At 39.8% G+C, this 20,113-nt stretch overlaps 1 protein-coding gene across 2 annotated transcripts in view; it reads right to left on the bottom strand.

Annotated features, from left to right (window-relative positions):
- Positions 1–18,601, bottom strand: part of dachc (dachshund c) — a 540,735-nt gene extending 522,134 nt beyond the window's left edge. The window contains exon 1 of one of the 2 annotated variants that reach the window (XM_059970454.1): positions 15,704–18,601. In XM_059970454.1, coding sequence (XP_059826437.1) covers positions 15,704–16,242 — 539 coding nt within the window. In that variant the 5' untranslated portion in view covers positions 16,243–18,601. The remainder of the gene's footprint in view (positions 1–15,703) is intronic. The other variant, XM_059970456.1, reaches the window with a different exon arrangement.
- Between the last annotated feature and the right edge of the window lie 1,512 nt (positions 18,602–20,113).

Here is a 20,113-nt window from a genome sequence, read left to right as displayed (position 1 = left end):
TTATTAATCTTCTAATATCAAACCTTTAGAATTAATTGCAATGATAAAATATTAAGACAGATTGAAAGGTGATATGTTGGAAAGACACCCACGGTAGTTATATGGGTGTGGCTACATGAAAGTAGAAATTAACAAGAAGTGCATCTTTGACAAGGAAAGCACCATTTAAAGTATGCAAAGACATATATTGGTCTTTGTTGTCAAATGTTCATTGTCCAAATTCCACAAACATTATTACATGCCAATTTGATTTAATTTCTCTGCCATGTTCCAAAGCTTCCATTTGTGCAATAGTTACAGCTGAACAATGCAGAACATTTTCCCAAAGTATCTGGCACTGTTTATCAAGGAGACTTCTCTGGCAAACCTTTGTACTCTTCTGTTAATTAAATGACTTTGGTTTGTAAGTGAGGGGTGGGGGATGGAGGGGGGGGGGGGTAGACAGAACTGTTCTTGTTTTCTGTCTGCCTGTACAATTAGTCATCCAATTTCATTGGAACAATGAAGAGAGACTGCTTTGAGACCCCATATTTAAGATGGCAAACAAGCAGATTTTCTTTCTTTTGATGATATACTTCCAAAGGAAATTAATTTTCAATCCTTCCCTTGTCAGATAACAAAAAAAAATGTAGGTAACATTGTTCTGAGAATCGAGCCTTCATTTTAATACAGAGCTGTTTGGAATTTCTAATACCTTTTAGTGAAATGATGCCATTCCTAAAAAAATGTTTGAAGTTATCTCTCTTTAAAAGTAGAATTAATCTTTGATAGTCTTGTTTTGTGTATTCAATCTCATGCAATAATTGACATACCTTCAGGTCATTCTAATATGAATTAAAAGTTAGTGTTTGTAAAAGATCAACAACTATCTTTAAAGGATAGCTCTTACAATATAAGCAGAGGAACAGACATTAATTTTTGACTAGTCATGCCTTCATTTCATGATTGAAACTAAGTTTAGGCAGGACTATTAATCTACAAAAAAAATACCCCATTGCATTTACATTGTTGTAACATACACAAAGCAATTACAACAGAAGAGTTCAATGACTCAAAATTCATGACAAATTTCACTTTGGGACCTTTCAAAATAAAAGAAAGTAATGGGAAAATACTCAACTTGATTATAAGAACAACACTGAAAAATAGTACTGCAATACTAAAAACCAACAATTGTCTTCACGTAATCAACAAAAAAGAAACAACTTTCTTTAAACCTATATTCAAAATTCTCATTTGTCTCAAATTCTGACTTTTTTTGTCAACTGTGCAATGTTTTCAGATCTTTAAGGAAATATGACTACCTTTCAATCTCATAAGAATTTATATGGTGTAGTATGATTGGTTATTTGTTGAAATACAAAGATGATTTTTGACATAACTACCTTTAATAAAAAGGAAACAAATTCTCTCCAAACCGTATTTGTTTTCCTTCTGTATACTGTATCTTAGAGAGGGTGGGTGGTCTGCTTGAGTGTTATATTTAGCTATTTGATTGAGCAAACTTGAGAACCTTTCAGCTGATCCAAATCCAATTTTGAGCAGCCGCCAAGATTACTGTCAGCTGGGGCTCAGTTAGTAGCACTTCTGCTTCTGGGCCAAAAGGTTCTGAGTTCAAGTCACACTCAAGAGAAATGAAACCAAAAAAAAAATCTCCAAGAATATATAGCTTGAGGGAGTGCTGCACTATCAGAGGTGTTGGCTTGGATCTTCTGATTAAAAGCCAGTGGTTCCACTCAGAGCCAGCTGCTTTTACCCAAGCAACTGTGTGGAGGTCCTAAACTGACTCATCTAATCAACAATACAGGGACAAACTGTGCACCATCTTCCAAACTTAGACTGGAGGACCTGTTTCCTGAACCTGTGTCAGGTTACCCTTGCACAATATAATAGGTCTGTTCACTTTAATGTGAAGAGGCAGGTGAGGAGAGAATTAGGTCATTTTCTCTTGGATTACCTGAACTCATTTTAATTTAATTTAACTTTTGTTTCAATATTTTAACTTTTAAATTGTTTTAATGGAAAAAAATTACAATAGACTTTTGAAACTGTTATTGGTCTTTCAATATTTTTGAGCATTTGTGTAATCACAGCCACTCAATAGCAATGAGAGGTCTGAAGACTAGTAGCCATGGTGGACTTAAAAAAACTGTCACCACTATATTGGGACAGGTCCTGCCAGTTACCATTTGAACAGCTATATGCACAGGTACTTCAATCTATGTTAAGAATGTATTCCCAAGAACAAAAGTGCTAATGGATTTATAGAACACAGAATGGGACAGCACAGGACTAGATTCATGATATCCATACCAAATAGGATTCTGAATTACATCAAATCTCTTCTGCTTGTACATTATCTTTATCCCTCCATTCATGAGTCTAACATCCTCTTAAACATCAGTACTATATCATCTTCCACTTCTTCCCCTGGCAGCCAATTCCAGTTATCCATCAATCTCTGTCTAAAAAAAACATGCCCCCATACATCTGTTTTAAACTGCTCCCCTCTCACATTAAATGCATGCCGTCGCTAGTATTTGACACTTCTACCCAGGGGAAAAGATTATGACTGTAATCTATCAACACCTCTCAATTTTATAAACTTCCCTCAGGTCTCCACTCTTCAAATCCAAAGTTCAAAGAAATTTATTATCAAAATACATATATGCCACCATATACAACCCTGAGATTCATTTTCTTGTGGAAATACTAAATAAATCGAATTGCCATAATAGAATAGAATCAATGAAAGGCTGCACACAACAGGATTGACAAGCAACCAATCTGAAAAGGACAACAGAATTTGAAAATAAAAGAAAAAAGAAATAATAAATGAATAAAGAAATAAACAGTAAATATCAAGAACACAATGTGAAAATGAGTCCATAGGTTATGAGAACAGTTCCGTGATGAGGCAACTGAAGCTAAGTTAAGTTATCCCCTTGGTTTAAGAGCCTGATGGTTGAGGTCCTGAGCCTGGTGTGTGAGCCCTGAGGCTCCTGTACCTTCTTCCTGATGGCAGCAGAGAGAAGAGAGCATGACCATTGGTGGAGGGGTCCCTAACAATGGATGCTGCTTTCCTAAGACAACATTCCAGTTAGATGTGTTCAATAGTGGGGAAAGTTTTACCCATGATGGACAGGGTTGTGTCAATTACTTTTTGTAGGAATTTCCATTCAAGAGCATTGATGTTCCATATCAGGCTGCCTGCAATCAGTCAATATACTCTTCACCACATAACTGTAGAGTTCATCAAAGTTTTGGACATCATGTTGAATTTTCACGAACTTCTAAGTAAGTAGAAGCACTGTAGTACATCCTTCATAATTGCACTTACATGCCTTGCCCAGGACAGGTCCTCTAAAATTATAACTCCAAGGAATTTAAAGTTGCTGATTCTCTCCACCTCTGATCCACCTCTGGCTCATGGACCTTTCGTTTCCTCCTCCTGAAGTCAATAGTCAGCTCCTTGGTCTTGCTGATACTGAGTGAGAGGTTTTTGTTGTAGCACTACTCAGCCAGATTTTCAGTCTCCCTCCTATATACTGATTTGTCAGTACCTTTGATTAGAGTAATGTCAGTGGTGTCATCAGGAAACTTGAAGATAGCATTGGAACTGTGCTTAGCCTCACAGTCATAAGCATCAATGGAAGAGTAGAGCAGAGGCCCAAGTATAAAGCCTTGTAGTGCACCTGTGCAGATGGAGATTGTGGATGAGATATTACTGCCAATCCAAACAGATAACACAACTGCCAGCAGCCCAACAAGATATTAAAAAATATGACCAGTGAATACCTGAGAATATTGAAACTCCCAGACTACACGTTTTATAACCAGACAATGCTTTTGGGATAACACTGAGCAGGCAACTCCAATACTCAAGGACAACCCCAATATTCAACTGGTCCTGGAGGAACAGCTGATCTTGCACTGGATGTACTTGGGCCAGCTCCAGACCAGAGCAGCCTTGGATGAAGCCTAATGGTAGACAAGCTAAGACCCCGTCCTGAATAAGAAGTTAGAGCAGACATTCTTCCTTCAGTACTCATTCCTAAAAAAAACTGATTGACTTGTTTCTACCACATTGAGGGTGTGGGAGATTGCCTTTTAGGAACGGGCAGTAGGCTTCCTTCATCACAGGTAAAACAACACTTCAAAAGTACTGGTCATACCCAGGTTACCAACACCCCTACATACGAACGAGTTCCTATAATGATATTAAAACAAAGGTCAGATGTTAATGCATGCCTTCATATAGTGATTTCCTCTCTCTCTCTCTAAGTAGTTGTTTTCTCGCGTTAGTCTTATGTGCCGTTCTTATAACACCGTGGAGATCTAGAAACCACATCCAGTGATTTATGTATTTTCCGACTTAAGGGGGGATAAAAGTACTCATGGACGTCACTGAAAATGGAACTCGTTCGCAACCCAGAGATAAACCATACTTCACTGATTGTAAACATCTTGGATAGTTCGAAACGGCGCCATATGAATGCAAGTCTTTCCTGTTTAATACCTCACATCCATAACACTGACATCTTTGGACTATTCTTGTTTCTCCCCTTCAGCACCGAGGAGTTTCGCTTAGTTCTAAAGTGACACTTTATACGCAGCGGATAGATGATCTACATAATAAAAGTGGCGTATTAAAATCCCCTGGCGTTGCTGCCATTCCTTGCAGCCGCGTTTGATAGAAATACCCTCCACTCTGCAAACCTGCACCGATTCAGTGGGCTTGTGCGAGTTGCCTCGTGTACTAAATTTGCATGTTTTCCTCTCATTACATCTCACTTTTGCAGCTTTCATCGTGGTAGCATCGTGCAACGTATTAACCTTTCTGTGCACACTTCCAACTGAAGCGCTGAGCAAACCAGTAGTGGTCAAGCCTAATAACATTATCTCCCCTCATCCATTCACGCATCTCCCTGGAAATTATTTTCGAAACTGGAGTCCTATATTAAAACAAAATAAAGAAAAAGTTGAACCTCCCCCCTCCCCCCCCAAAGGAAACAAAATGTTTTGTGCCATAAAAATTATTTGTCTTCTCCTCCACAGAACTAGGTCATCCGGTCATAATTGCAAATCTTGAAATAAATCACTGCAAGCCAGCAATGAATCCCGCTTTAATAATGAAACAATGCTTATTGGCATGCGATGTCAGTTTGGCTTAATTCAGTCTAGATTCAGAATAACCAATCCGCAATCTGCAATGCACGGACGACACCAGATAAATCATTCTGCTAAATGATAGCCTTGAAGGATCATGTGAACCTCTTTAAACTTCTGCCGTGGATTTCCCAGCGATAGATTTCACATTCTATTTAACAGGGAGAAATTGAAATCTCCGATGGGATAGCATTAAGCTCTACGAAAGTCCATCTAAGCGGCTCTTGGGGGCACTGGGGAATAATGACTGGAGACCTTTTATTTATCATGTTTTATTTTTTTTTTGCTATTCCCTCTGCACTTTCCAAAAGACCGCTTAAGCATTTTCCTTCGATTCACATTCGTTCTGATATATTAAACGATTTGATGTCAGTCTTTGCCTTCGAAATTGCTGAGTACTAAAATAAAGCAAACCAGGTCATCTATCATGTCATTAAACAACCATGTTCTTTTACCCATTACGATTATTAATGTTTTAAAATATTAGCTTGCCTTTCTTCCCCCTCTGTAAGGTCGTCATTGCACTTTGAAAGATTCAGATAACTTTCTCCCAGCTTCCAGAAGCTCCCTTAATTTCCTGGCCTCCTTTAGTAAATACAGCTGCGAAAGTGTGTGAAGTGGAAGAGATGTCCATCTCCCCGCTTACTCACAATTCGTGTCATTTTTATAATTGTTATGTCGATGGAACTTCATTAACAAGTAATTACTAATGGGAAATATTATAGCAATTCTAATGTGCACAAAATTACTTTTTTTAACCTGATCGTTCATTTACTCGAATGACTGTTTCTTTACCAGACTTGCGCATTTAATTGCAGTGGATGATCTGTGATAATGTTGTTAAACCAGCAATTATGTCAGCGGGGTCTGCTTTGCCATCTTACCGGGCACCACTGGGCCCTGATCATCTGCTGCCTGCGTCCACCCCGAGCCCGCTACATCCACAATAATCAGGTATAAAACCCTCGCCCCTTTACTGTTGGAGCTCAGCTATATCCTCCTTGCAACTCAGTTCGTTAATGTCAGTACTGGCTCAGTGTGTGGAGAATCTCTCCATTCTCCGAAATGAGTCAGTCATACAGCACGATACCAAGCTCCTCGGCCCAACCCATTCATTCTGACTGCGTCGCCCATCTAAGCAGCTCCCATTTTTCCCGCGTTTGGCTCACATCCCTCAAAGCTTTTCCTACCCGTGGATGTAGCTGTCCAAATACTTTATTTTGAAATGCTGTTAATGCACCTGCCTCGAGCACTTCCTCTGGCAGGCCATTCCATGCAAACACCATCCTCTGTGTGAAGAAGTTGCCCCTTAGGTCAGTTTTAAAACACGATGCCATTGTAACTGACTTTCCATCAATAAACCCAAAAACAAATCAACATCTGCAGAAGCTTAAGATCTGAAGTAGAACTAAAAAATGGAAAGACGGGAGGTGTGTGCGTGGTCTATTCTGTTCCTTTTGCGCTAATATTTGATTTCGCACAAACTTTTTGTTCTGTCTTCACTGCCTTGTATCATTCATCTCTATATTGGGCGTTATCTGAACCCAACGTGGTTCTGCAACAATCCAGCGTTTCATTCTGCCTGTACCTCACCGTAACTGTGCACATGACAATAAAGTCAGGCAGCGTCCGTGAAAAGTGAAACGGAGTTGATGTTCCAGGTGGAAGATCGACTTGAAACACTAATATACTTTCTACTTCCACAGATGCTGCCTGACCAGCTGTGTGTTTCCAGAATTTGTTTGTATTATTAGAAAACTTGGCTGGTTTGTCAGCTTCGTTTGACGAAAGCAATTCAGGAGCAACGGTTGCACCATTCGGAATTAGTTTATTATTGGCACATGCACTAAGATGCAGTGAAAATTTGTCTTGGAAACTGTTTATATCGGTCAAACCATTACAGTGTATTAAATTGGAATAAGGTGTACAATAATAATGCATAATAATGTGTAAAAGCTGCCGAATAAGTGCAGTGCAGGTGAACGGTGAAGTGCAAGACCACAACGGAATAGATTATGAGGTCAAGCATCTATCTTATTTTATGTCTTATCGTATTTTTCCTTTGAAGGAGCGACAATCTGGAATCTCACGGCAGTAAAGCGGCATGTGAATAAACTCCTCTGCCACTTCGCTAATGAAAACATATTTTCCCAGGACGGCCTTTGTTATGCCCGCGTCCGTGAGAATGATTCAAATTTGACGATAGACTCATATCTATTAACAGGGATCTTCGTAGTTCCATGCACTCACGCTCCTTGTGTGGAATGTCACTGGAGTTTTAGCCTTTTTTGTTGTGTGTGGGCTAACCAGAAATTACCTTATGTTGATAGAGTAGTGTGTGGGGGGGTGGGAGGAACTGAACAGTATATCTTCTTAGTCGCAATTTTGAAACGGAGAATAAGGATCTGCAATCTTTCGACCAGCTGTGAGTTGTGAGATTATTCAATCTTGGCAGCAAGTGAGTAAGTTTCTGATGGTTGCCATGGCACCCACCCCACCCACCTCGCTTTTATTTGCGTGGAGGTGTTTCCAAGTCCGCTGCAGTTTGCACATACCGGGAGAACTGTTCCATCGGCTCCGCGGCCTGACTGATCGCTAATCACTCCTCGCTTTTGCACATCTCAAGGGTTAATACGAAGGGAGGGACTCCCAACGCAGTAGTTGCCCATATTTCCGGCCCAATCCGTAGGCCGGGTTTCAGCCTCGCTGAGTTTTACATGAGAAAGGAGCTATTTTTGAGATCCCGCTGAAAATGTTGAATGTATGCCACCCCCAACTCCTTCTCCGGCAAGACACTCAAGACAAAAGCTGAAATATATTAACCGCAGCAGTTCATCATCACGCTGCTGAGAAGCAGTGGCCGGGGAGAGAGACTGAGACTGTGTGTGTGTGTGTGTGTGTGTGTGTGTGTGTGTGTGTGTGTGTGTGTGTGTGTGTGTGTGTGTGTGTGTGTGTGTGTGTGTGTGTGTGTGTGTGTGTGTGTGTGTGTGTGTGTGTGTGTGTGTGTGTGTGTGTGTGTGTGTGTGTGTGTGTGTGTGTGTGTGTGTGTGTGTGTGTACTACCTACCGAATGTTAGTGCTTACAACAGTGTCATATCATTCATTCCTACAGCCTGGTTATGCTACTCAAAGTTTGGAAATGAGTGGCGAGATACTTTCTTAAATTCCAGCCCTGTCATTTCCAATTTTATGCTTTTTGGTTATGCTTGTATCTAGATTCAGCAACATCTATTCAGCATATCAATCCTAATTAGAGGATCCGCAGCTAGAAAGGATGGGAGATGGGCGATTTGCATAATTTAATCATAAATACTCAGTGATACATATTTCCAAATGCGTTTGTACAATTATCTTTCCACCCTTAGGGCAATCGTATTAATATGATTAGGCAATATTTCTGCAAAAAAAAACAGGCAAGTGTGCACTCTTTTTAACTGCAGCTTAGGGCGATATGAAAAATTAATTAATTTCTGAAGAAAATCAATTTCTGTACGTGACCATATTAAGCACACGCCTAACTAAGACCCGATTCCTGTCTCCTTCAAGTCTTCTCGGCGAGAGGATCAGCGAAGTGATATTGGAATGAAAGAGAGCGGAGATGTGTTTATTTAGAAATGTTTTTTAAGGGGGTGGATGGCAATCAAACACTGGTCAGTTGTACAGATCTGTGAAAACGTTCCTCTGATCTCATCAGCCTTCACAGACCAGCAGAATGGGTTTTGGTCACCATAATTGATTTATTCACTAATTCACCATCCAACAGTAATGCATTCAAAAATACATGACAGTGATATTACAATGCAATTAGCAGTCATGGTTTCCCCTCTCTGTGAAAAATTATTTCACAAGGCATCAACTGAATCGTTAACGACAGTGCATTGGACAATTTGAGAAGGTCAGTGCACGATTTGAAGATACTGTTGATGTATTCGGATTATTCATAGTCGCGAATTACAGCCTAAATTGATAAAAGCAGATAGAGGTCGTGGTGAAGTGGTGCAGGAGGAGTAGGAGAGAAGTGGCGGTGGGGTGGGGGGGTGTGGACAAGTAATAGACTATGTGTATGGGGGGAGGGACGTGATGGGGAGCTGAAGTGGGGGGGGGGGGTCGCTTTAAAAAGTAGTACAGACCAAAGCCTTATGTTTCACTGAAGCACAGCGCTAATTAATAACACTTGCACTTGTGAGATAGTAAATAGTCTGAGGTATACATTCAGCCCTTCTAAACTGTAAGAAACATTTCATCATCAAGGTTATTATCACACAAATAAAGTATACGTCCCCGCTGCGGGATTACGAGGTTTTAAAACCCACGGGGATGTGGTCCCAGCTCGTTTCCAATAAACTACATTTATCTAAGTGCAAAGCAACTTGCGACTTTGTTTTTGTATATCTGAAATCAGTGCCCACTGTGGCGCTTCTCTGTGTGATTAATGTGCCAGTGAAGCACAGTCAAAGACATGCCTCTGTTTTTGTTTTTTAGATTAGTCCAGCATTTGAGTTTCAAATCTTCTAAAATATTCCTAAAATTGGGATCAGTTCTGCGCCATTTTGCCTCGTCTGGCATTGAAGTCATTTAGTAAATGGTCTCGCACTTACGCGCATTTTTTTTCAACTTCACTAATTATCTGTTGTTTCTTTTTGGAAGTGATTGTAAACCAGATCCCACCTGGATGCAGTGGCTGAGTGACTAGCAATGTTAGCAGCCAATTGAGCTAAAATCTCTCAAATGAACCGCGCATCTCCCTCCCCCTTGGTAAATAAGCAAACAAAAAAGTTGTCCCAACTTTTCCATCACTCGCACTTTAACAGCCCCAAGGTAATGCTGATATTTAATGCTCTTTGCTCTGTGTCCTCTAGTATGAGAGTTGGAGAGCTGGAATACTTTAAAAGCTCCAACATGTGTAGGATACGCTGTAGTGCAACAATACCAAATAACCACAATAGATTTATTGTTCTTCACTCTTTTTCTAAACTTCCCATAGTTCGTACTCTTCCAACCATTCCCCCCGCCCCCAGCACTGCACTTCCAGCCTGCGGTAATGATTGTATTTTCCAACAGAGCGCTAGAGCAAGGTCTTCCCTCAAAATAACGAAAATAATGCACTCTCTCTCAACTTTACCTTCAGTTAGGATAAACAAAAAGATAATTTATAGTATTTGAAACTAGATGTCAATGATTGGCTAGTTTAAATCTTTATAAATGTGTGTGTGTGTGTAAATATATATATATATATATTCAAAGTACGTTTGATATATGTTTGGACTGCTGTTTGTATCAGACTCCTAGAGCTTTAAAAAATATTTGATTTGTGATAGGGCATACAAACCATGACCTTTTCATGCCATATGTATTTATGCCATATCTCGGCCACAAATACATAGCCTCTTGGGTGAGACTGAGGAGTAAACCATTACTGAGTTAATAACTCTCTGAAAGACAAAAGGCTGCTTAATGGTATTACAAAGCAACAATACAATCTGACTGAAGATGCCTTTAATTCTGATTGCATGTAAGTCTGCACTTTTAGCTGTGATGTAATGGTTCCCAAAATAGGCCAGAGCGACTGTGAAAGTGATTGATTTCAATCTAACACAACCACTACCAGGTGCTTTCAAAGGCAATTGTAGGTTTGTATGTTCCAGTATTAACTAGTACAGTCCTATCATTAAACTTCATTGTATCATCATGTTAAATAAAAGAGGCATTACGACTCCTTTCAATCCATTCATAAACATACAGTTTATTGCAATTATCTTTATCAGAATTACCATACCCCTATTGCTCAACACTGAGTCATATTCACATACAATTAACTCTGGACTGCTAGCATAGAAGTGCAAGAATTTTGGTTATTGTTGGGTGATATAATTTGAAGTCTGCTCCGTGGAGCTTCACATTCTTATGACTAAGATTATACTTTATTAAGCAGCGTAAGAAAAATGTTTGTTACATAATTATGAAATGCCATGATGGGGATTTTTAAGGAATTTTCACCCTCATTCAAGTTCATGGGTAAAAAAGAATTCTGGGTTTTAGATTTATCATTGTTTATTCAATGAGGTCCAAGTAATCTTCCACTATCAAGTTTCCTCACTGTTCTTCCTGTTAATAACTGTTCTCCTTACAATGGCTCTCAAAGCCTGTTACATGAAACGTAAGGATTATTTGGCAAAATGTGGTAATATTGCTGGCTGTTGGCAGCATAAGATTTTCGTCAGGAAACGATCATGATCTTTATTAACAGTGTTTTTCAGACTCAGGTTAAATAATTTATCTAGAAAGTTAAGCAACAGTTTATCTTTTTAGCAAAGAAATACTTTTCTCTCTACATCAAACTGCAATTCTGAATATCAGATAAGTTTCTAACTTGTGGTATCATGCCTTGGTCCTGATGAGGGCCTGAGTCTGAAACATTGACTGTTTATTCCCCTCCATAGGTTCTGCCTGACTTGATGAGTTCCTCCAGCATTTTGTGCCTGTTACTTAATTCTAACTAAAGACCAACTTGCCCCCCAGTGACGAGTCACGGTTTCTTTGGATATGAACATAGCTCCTTCCTATATGCATTATACAGAGGGAAGTATAATTTGTGTGATATTCAAATGACAATATAATACATTTTGTACAAATTCAACAAAATCAAACTCATTCACATTTGTTTTCTTCCTAACCCTTCAGTCACAGGTAGAGCCTAACCCTCTGATGATTATGTAGAGGACACAACTGTGCAAGAAAACATGTTAAGTATTTTTAATTAGTCTCTGTTTTGGGTTCCTGTTGGTTCATTTTGGCACTAAACTACAGTCTGAGCAGTTACTATTTGACAAGTATTGTATATAACTTTTAGTAGAAAGTTATGTGTAGCCCATTGAAATAAGATGAATATAAACACATTTGGATTATACAAAGTAAATCACTGATATAACTGCAAGTATCAACCAACTGTAATGAAATACACATGGCAATTCATTAATAGATTCTGTTGGACCTCAAACCACACATTATCATGACAAACTTTAGATATTGGGGCACTTTGCCTGCCTGTGCTTTCTCAGAATTTGCACTCTACATTGTATGTTATTGTTGTTTCTGAGCAGATTTAATTTGCTCTGGAGAATTTCTTCAAACCAGATGATCTCTTGAAGACTACGTGTGCAAAGAAAGATGAACATTTTTACTTTAAGGAATTGAAATTTCTGTAACAAACTACTAAGTCAATTAACAGTTAATAGAGAATTCAGCATCACCATTTATAAATTGGACACTTTCATGGAAACTTTATTTGAGTGCATCATGCTCTAGAAGAAAATTTCATGTGTTGGTATATTTTGATAATTTCAAGATATACCAACATGAAAATTTACTCTCAGTCTCCTCAATAATACAAGACACTGCAGGCTCTCAATCATTGCATTAAACAATCTGAAATTGTGCAGAAGAGAAAACTAGGAATATATATTTTTTACTGCCAGGATTAAAGTTCAACGAAGGTATTCCTGGGATGTCCTACTTTTTAAATGACATAACTTGAGACCTGGTCACAGAAAGTCATCAATAAAAAGTAATAGGAAAATGTAACATTGAAATTTAGACTTAAAGCAAAAATGTACTAACAAATCACTCTGCTAATGTGAGAAAATTGGTACAGTGTGTGCAATGAACAGAATATTATTTGTGGGTCCTTCTTTTTTATGACACCAGTGAAATATGATCTTGTGCATTTTTTTCAAGCTCACCTATTTTATTCAAAATATAGAACTATTCTGATTAGATATTGATCTATTGAAACAACGTGTACAGAATGCTGGACAAACTTTTTGTGTGCTGTTAAAGAACAGGATTCAGTCTCGTTGAGGAATCATTACACTTCTTGTGCTACAATTCTGATGGTTAAAAAATGTAAGCATGAAGTTTGTATCCTAACAGTTAAAATGGATTATATTGAAATATTAAGCAAGTACTTCATATTAAGCATGAAATATTAATCTTATTCCAGTCCACATGTGCATCTTCATGAATCATATTGCTAGCTCTGTACTCAGACTTAATGATGAAAATATAAAATCATAGTTTTTGATCATTAAATCTGCGTATAAACATTTACAGCAATAAAATTATCAAAATTACTAATACTTTTAGACTTCCAATATATAAAGTGTTTCCTTGTATCACGCAGCCAATTTATATGACAACTCATATTACTGCCTGACCTAAGCTTTCCCTCACTATAAAGTCATTCAAGAAGCACTCATTTGATGTGTAAAAATTTCAGTAGTCATTTACTAATCTGGCAGATGTTTTGAAAGTATTTTATACCTATAAATGGACCAGAAGAAATCACAACCAAGATTATATGCCATGTCAATAGATGAGGTTATGATTTTAAACATTATTGAGCTACTGCTGAATTGCTGAACATGAAGTTATTTCAATAATTCCATTGCCTAACCTATTTTCATCATCTGAAGGGTAAATTGATCTGTAATCCCTTTCAAACAATAAGGATTAAGTGACTGAGATGGCTATGCAAGATGTTGTAACTTCGGCTGATGGGTATAAGCTATCCATAGTCTAATTACATTTAAAACTGAACAAAACATTTTTTTCCCCCAGTAGAAAAATAACCTGAATTCTAATTCACAGTTTTAAACTGGTAGAACCACATTGCAGTAGCCAGGAACATGAGAAATCCCCAGCAAGAAAGGTTAAGGATCATTCATTTAATCATGCTTTTATCGGAAACTATGACAACTTTTAACAGAAGTGTCATCTACATAACATATATTAAAGCAACTCTTTCATGAGATAAGATCATTTTACTGAACATTAGACATCATTGTCCAGGAATAGATACCAACACATTTAATTCACTAATGGATTCTTTAGTGAAACACAACAGGAGAAGGGATAGTACATGATATTGAGAAGTATCAGTTTAACTCCATACTCCTGCAATTTATAAATTTAGTTATCACATTTGGACTAAAAACAAAGAACACAGAGCTGATTCTATTACTTTAAACCAACAGAAACCTGATGAGGGCAAAGGAAGACATCAATGTGGGTGTTGTGAATGTTGTCCTTCCAACATGTGATACAGCCAGACTCTTTTAAATTGATATGGATCATTAAAGAGCATAGTACAACATACACATCAGAACTGGGTGATGTGCCATATATTCTAAAGCATAGAAAGATCAAAGTGTAAAAGCACAATTGTTGGCAGCCATCTGGTACAGCCTGTTATTTGGAACACATCATATTAGTGAGAAGGCACTCAATGGGTTTCTATTATTTGAAACACCTATTTGCGAAACCCTATATTAAAAAGTGCTAAAGCTTTGTATGCCTTACATCTTATCTCTAAACCTGATGTGGCTAATTATTACTCAAGGATTTAGCAAACTTCTTCAAAATGAGATGAAACTTTACTCTGACTGAACTAAAGTTAAAGCAAAATTAAAGACAGTTTTGAAGTATTTTCCAAGTAAAATGTACCCTGTATCTAATTCTGAAATTTCCATGAGATGCATGCTCATTTGAACAGATGCTGGCATCTGCAAGCAGGCAGCTTTTTATAATTGTTCTAAGTTAAGATGTGTGACAGGTGGGAGAAGGCTTAAAGTTCTCTTTTGATATCTTTCTCTACTTGAAAGAACACTCCCAGAGTTTCCAAGTAAACAGGTTATTCGTGTCCACACTTGTGTGCAACAGCGAATTAATTTACTTGAATTGGAGTTTTACTTGTGAACTTACTTTTATTATTGTTTTAGCATCACTTCTAACTTCTGAGAGAGAAAGAAAGCGAATCATTTCAATGCATCTTACTTAGGCCCCTGATAAGATTGGCAGGAGTTGTTAGAACTACCAAATCCTCTCTAACTGGTGACAAAGGGGTGAAGACCTGAAACAGTAATCCCTAGATCTTTCCCCTCGGACGCTGCTTGACTCCGTGAGTGTTTGCACGCTCTTTTATCTTCTCCAGTCTGGAGAAACTAAATGCTTTGTGAGTTCTTTATTTCTGGGAGCTGGCTGTCCGGGAGGAGTCCGGGATCAGTTCGGGAGTTGGGCATATTACGCAAGAGATAGGGGAGGTGTTAGAATGGCAAGTACCCGCTGTACGCCCGCAGAGAAACGCCTGATTTGTGGGGTGAAGTGTCCCATATCAGGAAAGTTCCTGGAAACTGCAGTGAGTGACTCAGAATTCCTAAGGAGATTCCCAACCACTCGCCACTTATCCACGGGACTGATATTAAGCAAATCCTCACATCAGTCACCACTCCATTCCACCCCGCCCCCCCCCACCCCTTTCTGTGAGTGTGAAACTTTGCTCCCGCTTTTCAGGAACTTGAATGAAAATAAAGCATGAAACTTTCGCTTTCACTGTGTCAGGGCGGAGGGGAAATCTTGCGGTCGCCCGAGACTGCACGCTCTGTCCCGTCCCAACCGTACCCGCTCTGAGAGCAGCCAGCGACCTTCCTCTTGAGGCAGTCCAGTCTCGGTCCCAGCGCCGCTGCTGGCCGGACCCTTACCTGGCATTGGTACAGTCGTTGTAGAGGATCTCGAAGTCTTTCCTGGAGATCAGTTTGCAGCGGTTCACCCCGGGTTGAATGGCTCCCAGCCCTCGGAGAATGCGCACTTGTTCCACGTTGCAGACCACCGGAGTTATATCCAGCCTCTTTAATTTGGTATAGACAGTGTGAAGCCCCCCGACCAGGTGTTTGAGAAACAGGTCGAAAGCCTGAGGCAAGCAGATGAGCTCGTGTCCGTTTACGGTGAAAGAGGCCACTTTGGCCCCCCGTAATTCGACCATTTTACACTCGTTGTTCTGCGGCGTGTTCTCCACCGGAGACGGCGTGGAGTAAACCGGCTTGGAGCTCCCGTCCGTTCGGTAGAGAGTCTGCGCTCCCCCGCTACTCCCTCCACTGCCAGCCGCCGAGGACGCTGGAATGGACGAGATGGCCGGTGAGGAAGAGGAGGAAGAAGATGATGAGGAGGAAGAGGACGAAGGGGTCGCGATCAGAGTCTGATTCACCGGTGCAGGCGGGATCAGAGCCATCGGCGCGGCCATGGTCGCTGGTACATATAGAATTTGGTAAAACACCCAACCGGCTCAATTCTCCTTGTTATAAGAACGAAGAATCATTGAACAAAAATGTTCAGGGTTGGCGCTGTATCTGATCAAAGTTGCCTCTCTACTCTGGAGTCGAGCACTGGCTTTGTTGAAGTTGTTATGTTTAAGATTCGTGTAGAGCAGGTCCGCTGGACAAACACACACATACACACATAACACACACACACACACACATACACACACACATACACACACACACACACATACACATCAAAAGGAGAAACGACTTGTCACACGGTATCCCGGGGGCGGAGCAATTAAGTTTCCAGCTAGGAATAAATCAAATGGCACCCTTTACACTCACATCACAGAGAGAGAGAGAGAGACGCTGATTCGTACAGAATGGTTAGGATAGAGCGCTTCAAGAGGAACGGGACTAGTTTACAACAAATCGCTTCTCTAATGTAATAGTTGCAATCAGATAGAAGTATATATGGAGGTGGCAACCCTAACCATTTGCAAACATTATGCCAACCTATTTCTAATCGGGGCAACTAATCCCAGATAATTGCCCCGAGTCTCTCCAACACACCTCTCCGATAAACAAATAGACACCCTCCCCTCACGCCCATTGCACCCACCTACTCCCGAATAAATCAAGCCGGATCATTGCACTAAGCACAATGTGTTCCCAATCTCAACGCCGAAAGTCTGAAGGAATCATTGGACCAACTTTGCGCTTACGATAGGTCGTTTACACCCCGCACTACCTGGTCCATGAGTGGGGTTTGTATGTACGTGTGCGCGCAGGAGTATCAGTTTACTTATGGATACGAGTGATCCAAACCACAATCACTTCTAAACCAGGGGTGCAACAGCCGGCTGGACTCGGTCTATCAGTTCCGCTATTTATAATGTCGGAGTAAAGGATAAAAGAGAAAACAGAGCAGCAGTTACTCAAATGAGTCGCACATTTGAAGAACCCGCGTTCACACCCAGGAGTCAAGTACCTGCACAACCAGCGCTCCTTCTACCCCCCCCCCTCCCAGCGAAGCCTATAATTTCATATGAAAACATGAAGAAATACCAAAGTTATTAAAACACAGCAGGACAGAACGAACAGGTCAGCCTTTTCAGCGGTCGTCGGCTGAACGTTGCTCTTAGCCAAGGGATTCAGTAACAATTACAGACAGACACACACACACACACACACACACACACACACACACACACACACACACACACACACACACACACACACACACCCCTATGTAAAATCGATGACCAAATGCGTTGATGTTGTACACAAGCTAGGAATCAGATAGTGTCAAATCAACAGAATTAAATGTACCAATTTAGTTCGAAAATTGAGTCCGTGTAATTATCTATAGGACCCTATAAAAGCCTATAGAGCACACACAATGAGATGGTCCTTAAACTATCGTATGTGTTTTAAAAAAAAGTTGGGCGATTGGCAGGGAGAGGGTATAACACTGATATATAACATGAGGGAAGTTTCTACGGCTATTAAGAGTATTTTGAGAGCAACATTGTGTGTGTGTGTGTGTGCGTGTGTGCGCGCGTGTGTGTGTGTGTCTGTGTGTGTGGAGGAAGGTCAGCTTCTTTTCACATGCTTATCATTTATTTCTCAACGTACAGCTGAGACTCAAAAGTCGCTGTTTCCAAACTGCCTTCGGAATAATGGGAGCTACTGCAAAACAATCAAATAGAATTCAATTTGCAGTTAAAATGAAATATATTTACCCCTCCCCCGTTTTAATTTAGAAACGGAGACCACAAATTATGTTTCAAAATAGAGAATCGCTGCTCTTTAAGTGCAGAAGCGACAGATTGTGATGCGAAATAAATCAATAAGATCATTTAAAATTCAGCGCGTCCGAGACAAGGGCTTCAAATTGTCCTTCTGTTACCTACCAATCTCTAGTCACAGTTTATAGTCTCTGTGGGGTATCGTCAAGAACGCTAGCTCCACACAAACATTTTGTTTGGGGAGAAGGGTGAATGCGAGTGGGGGAAGAGGGTCGGCGAGGCAACATTTTGTACAAACTGCTGACTTATTCAATACTTAAATCCGAGGGAGCGAGCACAGACCAATGGCTAATTAGCGCGGGGCTCATTTATACGAGAGAAATAAAAATCTCCGATCATCGAAAAGAGCGACTGGCGAGGATTTGAAAGTTAAAGCGCGAAGTGACCCATATATTTTGTGTGCTTTATTTTCAACAGGTCTTCGCACACACAAACGTTATTTTAGTCTCTTTTTTTCCAAGGCAGAATGAGAAATTCGGTGTGCGGAGAGTGTGTCCTGCTATTTATATTTCTCCCCTGAAAGAAATGCTGTTTGTCCTTTTGCAGAGCTTGTACATGCGAGATCAGAAGCCGTGAATAAACATGGATTAATTCCCAAAGCAGCTGACAGTCAAATATGAAGTTCATTTAAATGGTGACCAGAAGAGGCTCATGATTAATAGATGCAAGTGTAGAACTGATATTCCAAGCACGACCCAATGGTAATTGTATTTGCTTTTAATTGAAGCCAAACCACTTCAAGAACTCGCATTTGAATTCATGTGGAAGGGAGAGAGGGGAAAAAAAACGTCTTGACCACAGATATGTAGATTAAGACCGACGCTGATTTGACAAACAGGCAATATTTCACTCTGTGCTGAAAAGAAAATGAAAATAGCCCACATTAACCGCTCACAGCAGGCAAAATCCATCAAATATTATAAAATTTTATTTGCGACGCACTGTAACTACTACATTGCCTTCCCAGTTTCGGGAATTGTTCTGGTGAAATATTGCTGTAGATTAGAACATTGAATATATCTTCAGCTATGGAAGCAATGAAACAATTTTACTCAGAAAGCGGTTGTTTTAATTATCAAAACTCATTAAATCACTCGTTCTGTTTCATCCTGTGTGTAACGGTCGTTATCTTTCACAATCACTTACATAACACGAAATTGGTTTTTTTTGGTAACAGTTACCAGATTAGTTATAAAAACTTGAACTGAGAGATTCTATGGGAATATGGAACGTGGATAGATTAGGAGAGGATATCCTACCACATCTGCAGTGGCCGCCAGTCAACATTGGTACACTGGGATACGCTGGGTTCCCTATTTATTTGCGAGAGTCCCACAACTTACGTTCTCGAGCGGTTCCGTAAGTAGCAAACTCCCACGCATGGTGGTTACATTGCACCTTGATTTCAGAACCGTCAAGGTAATATTCAGTAGCCAAACCTCCATTCAAACTTCGTCACTTTTAAAAACGACATCAATGTCCTGTCAATAAACTACTTAATAAACTACTTCGATCGTCAATTCATTAAAACCTCGAAAATAAAGAACGATGTCCATGTAAGTCTCCATATAAGATTAATCCTATATTAATCTTTTGTCATCTCCACGAATCATCGGAAGTATATCTTGTGTTTTTTTTCATTCATCTTTGTAACAATTACCATCAGGATATCTGAGCATAAAACACGTGTAAGCATCATCGCATGAATGCAGTATTTTTTTTTAAAGGGTGTGGATTGGCATAACAAAATGAATCAATAATTTATACAGATGGTTCAAACTGCTTTAACATATATCCATACGGTAGAGTAAGAGTATTTAAAAACTATTACCAGTCTACGTCTATTTTGGAGATACTATATATTAGAGGGCGTGCGTTTAAAGTGGGGGCGGAGTTTAAAGGAGATGGGCGGGCAAATTTTCTTCATGTGAGTGATAGGTAGCTGCAACGGGCTTCTCTAGGAATAGTGGTGGAAGCAGATTCTATAGTGGCTTTTAGGAGGCTTTTCGATAAGTCCGTGTAAATGCAGAGGCTAGAG

Source organism: Hypanus sabinus, chromosome 5, assembly GCF_030144855.1.
Source record: "Hypanus sabinus isolate sHypSab1 chromosome 5, sHypSab1.hap1, whole genome shotgun sequence".
Taxonomy (NCBI): Eukaryota; Metazoa; Chordata; class Chondrichthyes; order Myliobatiformes; family Dasyatidae; genus Hypanus; species Hypanus sabinus.
The sequence above is the reverse complement of the archived record's forward strand: the minus strand, read 5'-3'. Positions and strand labels throughout refer to the sequence as shown.